The sequence below is a fragment of the Stylophora pistillata genome, chromosome 11 (assembly GCF_964205215.1).
Source record: "Stylophora pistillata chromosome 11, jaStyPist1.2, whole genome shotgun sequence".
NCBI classification, from domain to species: Eukaryota; Metazoa; Cnidaria; class Anthozoa; order Scleractinia; family Pocilloporidae; genus Stylophora; species Stylophora pistillata.
Window position 1 is genome coordinate 23296739 of NC_142529.1, and position 10656 is coordinate 23307394.

The 10656-nt window shown below is 38.7% G+C and overlaps 2 protein-coding genes across 2 annotated transcripts; one reads left to right on the forward strand and one right to left on the reverse strand.

Annotated features, from left to right (window-relative positions):
- The first annotated feature begins 3353 nt into the window (after positions 1–3353).
- Positions 3354–5408, forward strand: LOC148720677 (uncharacterized). Its single transcript, XM_088738542.1, has 2 exons — positions 3354–3997; positions 4646–5408. Exons 1-2 carry the CDS (start codon positions 3491–3493, stop codon positions 5021–5023), a joined length of 885 nt encoding a protein of 294 aa, XP_088594668.1. The 5' UTR covers positions 3354–3490; the 3' UTR covers positions 5024–5408.
- On the reverse strand, positions 5145–9316 carry LOC148720678 (receptor-type tyrosine-protein phosphatase alpha-like). Its single transcript, XM_088738547.1, has 4 exons — positions 9130–9316; positions 8375–8526; positions 7067–7202; positions 5145–6532 (listed from the first exon to the last, which is right to left on the reverse strand). Exons 1-4 carry the CDS (start codon positions 9190–9192, stop codon positions 6458–6460), a joined length of 426 nt encoding a protein of 141 aa, XP_088594673.1. The 5' UTR covers positions 9193–9316; the 3' UTR covers positions 5145–6457.
- Between the last annotated feature and the right edge of the window lie 1340 nt (positions 9317–10656).

Below are 10656 nucleotides of genomic sequence, written 5' to 3' on the forward strand. Positions count from 1 at the left end.
TGCTTTTTGTCTTGAAAAACTTTATTCAACAGACTGGTTAGCGACGATGATACGATGAGCGAGCTACTTATCTAGGTGATGACGACAGATATGAGGTAGCTTTAAGTGTTTTGTTTTTTTTAAAAGAGTGGCCGGATTTTGGTCTTTTAACTCAGCGACGGTAATAAATTGAGGAGCCGACCACTAAAAACCTTCGCATATATTTAATTTTTTGAACGAAATCTACATCTAAAGCTTCCGACGTCTACGAACATCTGTTCAGACTTCGAACACCTGGGAAACCGACTGAAATTAGTGATTCATCAGCTTTTATAAAGTGACTGAGTACGCTGACTGGTCAAAATCCTATTATTTATTGTACCGGTAAATCCTTAGAAAATTGAAACAGTTTGAAAGGGAATAGACCGCATATCCTTTCAGTTTTCCGGCTAAATAACTTAAATGGTGATTTGGAGAACACTGGAAAAGTTTCATATTGTTTCTGTACATTAAGTTTGACAAAAGGATTGTCAATTATAGGAGATATGAGTCTGGATCGAGCTCTCTAGCTTATTTTTCAGTCGCATGATATACTTGTAGAACGTATATTACTCAGCACTAACGAGATTTGTTTCAAGCATTAAAAATATCACAAAAATCCCTCTTCTTGGTGTTTGGCGGTAATTCCGTGAACTAGACCCTTTACTCATAGGGTGATTTCCTGTTCAAGTCAAACTAGATAATTCATAGACGGTTTATTCATGTCAGTTCGGATACAACTTGAAGAGTTAATGAATCTAAAGTGATGGTCAGTGGCTTTGAAATTGCCCCTGCTGAAAGATCTGTGGCGGCCAAAGTAGTGATCAGAATGTTAGGGTTTGGCCGTAACTTCCTTCCTTTCTTGACTGAAATAATAACTTATAATTATATGTTCAGAGAATCGGTAGATAGACCAGCGAAGGCTGTGATGGCGATTGCCATCTCAAGTTAGATTCCATTCTTACGTCTTAGAAAAATTACGGATCCCTTGGAAAAAAAATCATCTCATCGAAGGATTTCACAAAATGATTTTCTCTGATACGTACACTAATGTTGACAAACATGCACAGGTAATCGTTGCGCTATAGGCTGCTGACCCGTTGGATTAAAGACTACTTATTTAGACTGAGGAGTTAACAGACGAATCTTCACAGATCCTCACACCAGGAAGAACTCGTGGCTGGAAGAATTGGTGGAAAGTAAATATCTGTCATCTTGAGAAAATCCACTGGTGAGGCTGATTTATGATGACGACAATTAATTATCTAGGCGATAATGATAGATCTTGAATTACCTTTAATTTGGCTTTCCATCTTTTTTGTTGAAAAGTGATCGAAGATTGTTATAACTCAGCATCAGTTATAAATTGAGGAAGTGATCACTAAAATGCTATAGAAATCTTAAGGGGCTGTCTCTCTCATTTCACCAAGATAAATTTTGCGTCAATAATAATTTTGCTCGAAACTCTGTCAACAGAAAGAGTAGACTTAGGAAAGAGCTAAATTAGATTTGGTTTAATTGGAAATAATTTTCTGACTGTATTAGGGGCCATAGTTTTTTCCCCAGTCCGTAGGGACCGTCGTAACATCTCGAGTATTGAAAAACAGGCATATTTTTGTAACATTGTAAAATATTTGATTGGCATAGTTAAGCCACAAATCTGTATCAGATTGCTTAAAAACCTTTCTAGACGTTAAGTTTTGGGATTTGGGACCTGGTTGACAACTCTGTCCTATACAGCCGGTACGTTTATACCTTTAAAGACAAACGCATGCAAAATCCCCCTTACGTTTTCGACTTCAAAAGTTACGAACGTTTGAATCAGCACATCTTTGAGCATTTGTGATTTTTTCGGCTACACCAAAATCGAACACCTAGAGCCGATCTTGTCATACAGCTTACCTTCGACGCATCTCGAAAGTTCAAACATTTCCCGGTCCACAAACTAGTGAAATTTAGGATAACTGCAGCAAATAACTCCAAAATTTATAGTTAGCGGTCAGCATCTAACGACACTCTTCGCTAACTCGTTGTTGCGAACTACACTTGAAACTAAAGCCATGTTTCGCAATTAATTTCCCGTTGAAATTTTTAATTGCAGCTCCATTTTCAACGAGAATAGTAGAAAATGGAGCGATAGTGCGAGCTGAACAATCGCACTATCCGCACAGCAGATACTGCTTTCACAGAGGTCTACAATAAACAAAGGCTGAAAGTTTCTAAAGAAACTGTTGTGCCGCGTCGGTGGGGGTAACAAAGTAATTAGTTATATCAACTAAGTTGAAATAGTAACTTGGCCACCGTAACGAACAAAAAAGCTGACGTTTCGAGCGTTAGCCCTTTCGCTCTGACGAAGGGCTAACGCTCGAAACGTCAGCTTTTTTATTCGTTACGGTGGACAATTTACTATTTCAACTTAGTTGATATTTAACAATTATTTATCCGAGGGCGAGGTGAATATCGTCGAATAATTGTTTTAGTATAGTTTCAGAGCTGAACAACACAGAAATTTCTAAAATTATAACATTTGGTAACATTTAACAACATTTTATTTCAACATATTATATAAACCTCGTGGAGCGGTTTATATTGCGTCATACAAGGAACCGCTCGACCAATCAGATTGCTGGAAACTTTTTACTGAGCTCTGAAATTATACTAAAACCAGTTACAGGTGAATCAGCCGGTCCTTTTTTTCTGGATGAGTTGTTAAGGCTGTCTGATTCCAATTGTGATCTGTCAATTATTACCATTAAAGTATCTCTTTGTGATGGGAAGAGAGATTTGGAATTTAACGATATGAAATCAAAATTACAAATTTGGCCGTCAGGTCGATATTTTCGTGAGAATTTCAGTTTACGCCATTCAAGCAATGAATATTTACGTAATATTTTTTCAGTGTGATTTCCGCAAGTTGAATTTGTGTGCTGTTCAGGTAAGTCAGGGTGTTCATCAGAACAAAGATATTGGAAATTTAGACCATCTAATTCTCAGGCGAACGCTCAGAGTTCCATTGTTTTAAATTTATTTTTGGATTAATAGCAATCTGTGGATTTTTTTCGACGATTTAGAGAGATCAGAAGAAGACAAGAGGAAACCAAACGCTATAAACTGTCTGATTCTGAGGTTGTTTTATTTTTACACCATGCATTACCAAAGCATGCAATGGGCTCCAACAATTGCGCAAAGTTCCCTGTGAAGTGCAAGGAGACACACTGAAGAAAAGCGAAATGCGGTAGGAAGAGAATCACGCGGACAATTGCGTGCGCCTACGAAGATCATTTTTCCGTGCCGCGCGCGCTCGTGCTCCAAAAAAAATCAAATGTTCAAATTTAACCGTTAGCAAAAATGACGTGGGCACTTTCAGATGAAGGAGTTGACAAAAAACGTCTTCTGTTCGTTGTTGTCCGCATCTTACTCTAAGATCGTTCAGAATTAAGGATCCTCTCAAGAAGTTTTTAACAAAGCGAACATGAACCAAACTCGAGAAAATCAAAATCATTTTCAAGGCTTGCCTGAGTTTCATTATGCAGCGCTGTTGGGAAAAACAGAATTACTGAAAAAATTGTTATCTACAGGTAACGCGATTCTAGCCAGCGTTGACTTGTATGGCAGAACAGCTTTGCATATAGCTGCTTCTCACGACGTTTACAAGAGTCTTGAAGTACTGTGCAGAAGTTTCTCAGAAGATAAAAAGATCCTTGATCAGAAAGACAACTATGGTTACACGGCTCTGCATTACGCGGTCCAGGGAGCAAACACCTACAGCGCCAAGCTGTTGCTTGATTCAGGATGTGATGTAAACCCTACCCAGTTTTCTCAATACACTCCGCTTCACCTAGCTGCTACATATGGTTACCCTGAACTGGTAGCTGTCCTCTGCAATCACGACGCGAATGTCCACGCGCGGAGCGCCACCCAGGAAACACCGTTGCAGATGGCGGCGAGATCTGGTATCCGAATTCGGGAAAGAATGAAGGTAAGATACGCTATATAAAAGTGTAATCGTAACCAATTCTGTCACCTTCCAAACTTTTTTCTCGCCGAAATATTAATGAAAGCAATTTCTTAAGATTTTTAATAAGTGAAACGCTCTTAAGTGCTTGAAAGCATAAACTTGGTTCCCGAGCAACGTCATAGCCGACTGCTGACTTTGCATAATCTCCTCGGCTTTATCATAACCTAATTGATAGACACATTTTGTTTGGTTCTCATTCATGATATATGTCTGATATATCAGATGACGGACGCATAGATTACTTCACAATAAACAGAATTTGGTTTGTTATCACATGGAAATAAAAAAAATGTATAGATTCCATATTGTTATAGTTCTGTACCATACTGGATCATAGCGGACGTCAAAACGTAGCAAGAACATAGGACACGGTGCGGAGTGGCGAACGAAGCCCAAGTGACATACGGCGCGCAGCCGAGTTTGTCATTGCTGTTCATATCCACATTTTGACGTATTCTCTGACCAATGATTGAACTTTTTTTGACCTAGGGCAACATGGAATATATTTGTTAAGTATGTTTTTAAATTGTGAAAAGCCACATGTTTATGGTATGTGCTTTTGAAAGCCATGGGAAAGAGTGCGAGGTTTTCTGTCTGTTACTTTTTAAGGTTCACTACACTACCCTTGCGCTTTTACTCAAGTTTGGTTCCGATGCAAATGTGAGAGACAACGATGGTGTAACACCACTTCATTATGTCGCAATGTACTGTGAAAATAAAGAATGTGCTGCCCTCTTGTGCGCAGCTGGAGCAAGCGTGAGAAACTGTAACCATGGTAAGGTCACCGCTGTCCATGTTGCACGACGTGCGGAGGTTCACAATTTTCTCAAGCAACTGGAGACCATTCCTTTAAGACTTGAACATTTGTGTCTACTGGTTTTACGACAGGGACTGGGAACGAATTTTAAAGACAAGACGGAATACTTACCTCTCCCCAAGCCCCTTAAAGACAAACTACTGTTTAAGAAACTTCCAAGGATTGTGTGAAGGATGTGAACGATCCCTTTCTTGTTTCGAAGGAAGTACGGTAGAGTCTGACTTCAAGGGAGGGAGGGAGGGAGGGGGGAGTTTTGATCCATTTTAACTTTAAGTCAAAAACAGAAGCTCGTTTTACAAAAAAAGTAAATATATATTTTTCACATTTTTTCAACAATCTTGCGATGAAAATCACATTTGAGCATATTAAATTTTTTGATTACCATTAATCATTGTAAGCAAATTTTATATTGTCCACTGTAGGTCAAATCCTACTCCTACCTTAAAAAATCACTTAATTCAATCCTGGCTTGTTGTAATATCATTGGTTAGTTTAATATATCTAGGTTCACCTGAATAAAACTGACCAATCACTTTCAAAAAATGAAAAGAAAAAGGTTATTTCGCCGAAATTCACTTAACCCTCAAAGACGGCAAACAGTTGAGTCAGAATTTCTTGCTCTTGTAGGATTCGTCAATTTTGCTAGGTGACCTTGAAAAAGAAGCTGCTATGTAAATTCAGCAGCCTAACAAAAGAATTACACAAAGGCACAGCCTAGTATGTTAAATTGAAAAAAATTAATAGAAAATAGAAAAAAGAAAACTGTTATACTAAGGTGAACAAAGTTCTCTGTTCTTTACCGCACCAAAGAACTTTTTCCTTTTTTAACATTTGCATTTGTTTCTATTAAGTCATTGTCAAGTGTCTGTGGTATCTGTTTCGATTTATCCCGATTATTGGAAACTATGTCAAGAAATATTAAAAGTAGAAAGAGTTCTCTCCTGCAGTTCTTAAGGGTACGCTTCTTCTGTCAAATTATCTAGGCTACCCAATCAATTGATTACATATTTTTTTAAACAAGAATTTCAAAAGTCTATCTACACTTGCTCGTTGAAAAAAATGCTTATTTATCATATTACTTCTATCAATATATTGAAAAATTTCCAGTCAGAAAACTGCATACATATTGCCTGACTGCATTTAGAATGTGATGGCTAGGTGAAAAGTTCTATTCTTTGAATGAGAGAACACACTTTTAAATAAATACTTCTCTAAAAGCTATACAATTTATCGTCTATAACTTTCGTACGTAGCATGAATTTATTTGTATCATTAATTTAAAAGATTCTGGTAATTTTCAGAATGCTAGATACCGAATGCTATTGAAGGTATCTGATTCCTACAACGATCTTTAGAGGTTTCTATTCTACAATGGGAAAGCTTTCTTATAAGAGCACATTACGTTTATAAAAATATCAGTTATGTGAAGCATTTTTTTTTTTCAGTTAGTTAACTACTGTTTACAACCGGTGAAGGCTATCTGGAATCTTTTTTTAAAGAAAAATGATCTATTTCCTAAATACAAAAATAGAAAAATGTTATCGCCTTTTCCTCTTCCACTTGAAATAGTTCTCCTGTGGCTGTTTTATCTTTAACCGTGCCAGCTACTCAAAATTACTATAGGCATCAAAAGAGTGCAAATACTCACTAAGAGCAGAGTAAATGAACTCGTATTGATCCTGAAAGAGAGGAATAGATCAAGAAATTAAATGAGAACCTGTAACCGTCATAGCAAAGTACAGAGAACTAAGATGAGGACAATTTTTGATTAAAACTCGACAGCTTTTGATAGCACACTAAATCACACTGACTTGAAAATTGTACATTGTCATTTCTTTGAACTACTTTGAGAAAGATTTCAACAATTTCTCCTCCTCCACTAAGAACACAAGCAGTAGCGGGTATCTTTTACCATCAACCAAAATGGCTCGCTGCAGTTAGACTTATTTACACATACCACCTTACAACATGCTAGTCTTTATAATTAAGAACTCATTTGTATGTTGTGGACTCACGAGGCGCGACCAAAACTAGCCCACTTAGTTTTTGTTTAAAAATCTGGCCAGTTATTTTCCACCGGCGGTATACGCCCTCGCACAGAAACGAAAAAAAATAACAAAAAAAAAAAGGCTTCTGTCCAACCCCCAACCCTGTGAACCGGGGTGAAAGTGCTCAATAGAAACTAAACTTCCTTAAAAGATTGACGCTTTAACCTTTGTTTGAACCATAGCGGGCCTCTTAGCTCTCAGCTGCTTCACAGTCTGGAAGACGTCCACTACACCTTCACTGTTTAACCGCTTGATCAAAATACTGAGGGCGCAGAACACTCCGGTGCGACCCACTCCAGCGCTGATAGAAAGCGATAGAAAGAAACTTAATTCAGGTAGTTTTCAAAGAAATGTAGTAGTTTTTTACATGGATTACGCTTTTAGATTCCGAAGAGCAACACAATTTTTTAAAAACTGGGCGACAAAAAAAAGAAAGCCACAAACGAGACCACTATAGTTAGTCTAGCTTGGGAACCTGGCCAAGTACCTGTAATGTCATACAATCTCACTAATCTTACCTCTAAGTGTTTGTCTGAACGCTAAGATGCTTTGCAATGAGGTATTCTTGACCAAAATAACATGTTTTTCAATGGCCAGAACAACAGCTGTTTGTGAACCGGTCGTTGGGGTTTTGTGCATTCAAATCATAGGTGACCTTTTGAAACTTCAAAACATGAGAAGTCGCAATTTTATTATTTTTATTTTTTTCAAGAAATGGTCTATTGTTCCGGCTCAACTTCTCACACTCCTTGTAGCGCTGAGGGACTTTGGCCGAAGCGATGCGAAAAAGTTCGAGACTAATCGGAAAAAAAAATTTTCAGCATGACAATTTAGCTATTTTGGGAGAATGGGTGGCGCATATTTGCGCACGACAGGTAAACTGTGACCGGAGTACCCCAAGGGAAAATTAACCGCTGATTAAGCCGCTTCGGGGAGTGGGTAGCGTAAATTTGTCTCGTCGAGTCACCTCTCAATGGTCTACCCCAGGAAAAAAATTGACCGCTAATGTGGCAATGCACACATCGAGCATTCAAAATACATTGTGTCTCATTCAGACCACCTCTCTCCAGTACAGTACTTGTGCGTCTAAATATCTCTTCGAAAACAATCTTTGCAAAGGTATTCAGTTCAAAACATTTCTTTTTTTTTTATTATTGCTGTTGGATTTCAGTCGACCGTGCGTATAAATCTTTCTCCAGACACTGTCATAGTTCTAAACTAAAGTCTAGTCTTTCCGAGCGTTTAAATTTCCCGCTCGTATGCTAACCGGAAACTTCGACAAATTCCTCGTGTGTTCTGAAGCTGTTGCGCCTTTGTTCAAAAATGGCCATATAGGAAAATTTTTCACTTGTATAACAAAGCCTATCGTTATCAAAGTTGAGCCACTTTTTTTGATAATTTAAAGACAAGAAATCGGCCAGTTCTTCTTTAGCTTTTTGTCTAATCAGTAGAGGTATTAGTGTTTTTATTTACCTGCAGTGTACAGTGATAGTTGTGTTTCCTGAATTCTGCTGCCACCTTTGTACCTGGCCAATGAGATCAATCAGTCTTGTACCAGACTCTGTGGAGCCGACATCAGGCCAAGCAGTGTAGTGATACTGACGAACAACTCGCGATGCACTCTCCTGAAGCATTCAGAATACAATTGACGTGTTAAAGAGGTAAACCAAGCCTCCTGAACACGTGTAACAACTCTCTACCGATTCCAAACCTTACATTGGATTATTCTACTCGAGAATTAAAACGCAATGAATCTGAGATACACTTCGTAAGTGTTTGGAACATATCTTTCCTGACCGGAAATTTGGAAACATGCTTTGATTCAGACAGGCTTCTCCTGCAACCCACTCTGAATGTGTTTCTTCCGCAAAAGAAATCTCTTCGCCTTATTTCCCAACAACAAACCCCCTCCAAGAATTAGACGTGTTCTATTTCGTGCGACCTGTTTCAGGAAAAACAACGCGATCGTATAGAGACAAATATTTCCACAAAAATCTCTTCGTCACACAAGGCGAATTGTCACTACCTTCTGTCCTCGCTATTTGCTGCCTCGTCAAGTCCTCTCGCAGAAAAACTTCACATTGACTAAAACAACCGACTCTACAAGGGCATTGGTAGTCCTCAACAAACTTGGCTAGTCTAAGGTAGCATGGAAGGTTTTCTGCAACGAAAGTTTTCCCATTGCAGAAATAACAAAAATACACTTCGTTTGGCAGCAGCAACAATACCTTGGTGTTGGTGAGTTTTATCTCTCTCACTGTATAATCTTCATAAACCATTTCATTGGTCATTTCCACAACCAAGGTTCCGATATTCGCGGGCTGGTTGGCAGGCCAATACCGATGTACTTTGACCTAAAAGAAGATAAAGAATTTCACATCTAAAAGTTGAAACAATCTAACCTTAAAACCGATGATTGTTGTTTCTCACGCCAAACTCCCAACATAAACGAAACGAAATCGAACCCAAAGTCGAAGAACAAAACTGGTCGTAAATGTAAAATACCTCCGACGTAGTGATTTTCTCGCTTTAATGAATATGAAAGTATAGCTGTATTCTTCACGGCTTTAAGGGTTTAAATAAAATGCAGTTAACAGCGCCGGTCTATGACCCTTGTAAGACTTCTTACCGCTGCCTAGGTTTTGGATTACGGTCCTTTATCAGGTACAGTCACCTACTGAACCATCAGGAGCCTTTTATGGAAAAAGTTATTGAAGCCATGATTTTCTATTTTCTGAGCTGAAAACTACAAGATTTACTAAGTGCACTTCTGTGCCCTTGAATATGTTTTGGTATAAATTGGAACGAATCTTTGATTAGTACAAACATACGCACAAAGCACCCAAACTATTTTTGAAGTATGTGTCCTAAACCCTTTTAATAGGGAAAAAAATTAAGGAAAAATGTTTTTTGACGGGAAGTCGAGAGGACCACTCTTAGCGAGAGTGGCACTTAACATTTCTTTGCATTTTTTCGAGTATAATTTGATATCATGTTGGATAGAAAACTTGTGAATATCATTGACAGCTACATTTAGTGAGCTAAAACCGTTTCTTGGCAGGATTTCTTACCGCCGTGGTATCATCAACGAATTTAATCCTCACATGCCATTTACGCAAAATCACACCCAGTTTCGTCCCTTGTGGGATACCGTCTCCCTTGGCTGAGTTCCAATCAGACTGAGAGTCACCAATCTTTATAGCTCATGATCTTCCAGTTAGGAAGACACTATCCAGTTAATTGAGACAGTGTCTATATCGAAAGACGCCAATTTTCTGAGAAGAATTGAATCGTAAATCAGGTCAAAACCCTTTGAGTAATCGGCAAAGAACATTCTAGCTCCACAATTTCCACTATCAGTTGCTTTGTGAATCGCGTGTGGGAGTGCCCCTCCCTTGCGTACTGGCGTGGATCAAGTTTTTCCGATATTTGCGCCACGGGTCTGCTGCGCGCAAACCCTACCATCCTGAACGCCTCCTTCAGTGAACAGCGACTGCCTAGTTCCTGGAAATATGCTGATGTCACCTTTCTTCCCCAGAAAACGCCTGTGCGGAATCTGAAGAAAGATTTAAGACCCATCTCTCTGACACCATGTCTGTCCAAGGTTGCGGAGGATTTTTTTGTAACTGATCATCTTAAGCCAGCTGTGATGAAAGTACTGGATTCTAACCAGTACGGAGCTGTTTTAAAATCTTCCAACACTATCGCCTTGTTCAGCATGATCCATGAGTGGATCACAGGAACTGACGGCAACG

Coding starts and splice junctions, on each gene's coding strand:
- LOC148720677 (XM_088738542.1), top strand. CDS start 3,491: ATGAACCAAACTCGAGAAAATCAAAATCATTTTCAAGGCTTGCCTGAG. Junction 3,998..4,645: donor GAATTCGGGAAAGAATGAAG/GTAAGATACGCT, acceptor TTACTTTTTAAG/GTTCACTACACTACCCTTGC.
- LOC148720678 (XM_088738547.1), bottom strand. CDS start 9,192: ATGACCAATGAAATGGTTTATGAAGATTATACAGTGAGAGAGATAAAA. Junction 7,203..8,374: donor ACTATCACTGTACACTGCAG/GTAAATAAAAAC, acceptor GCTTTCTATCAG/CGCTGGAGTGGGTCGCACCG. Junction 6,533..7,066: donor CCGCTATGGTTCAAACAAAG/GTTAAAGCGTCA, acceptor CCTCTCTTTCAG/GATCAATACGAGTTCATTTA.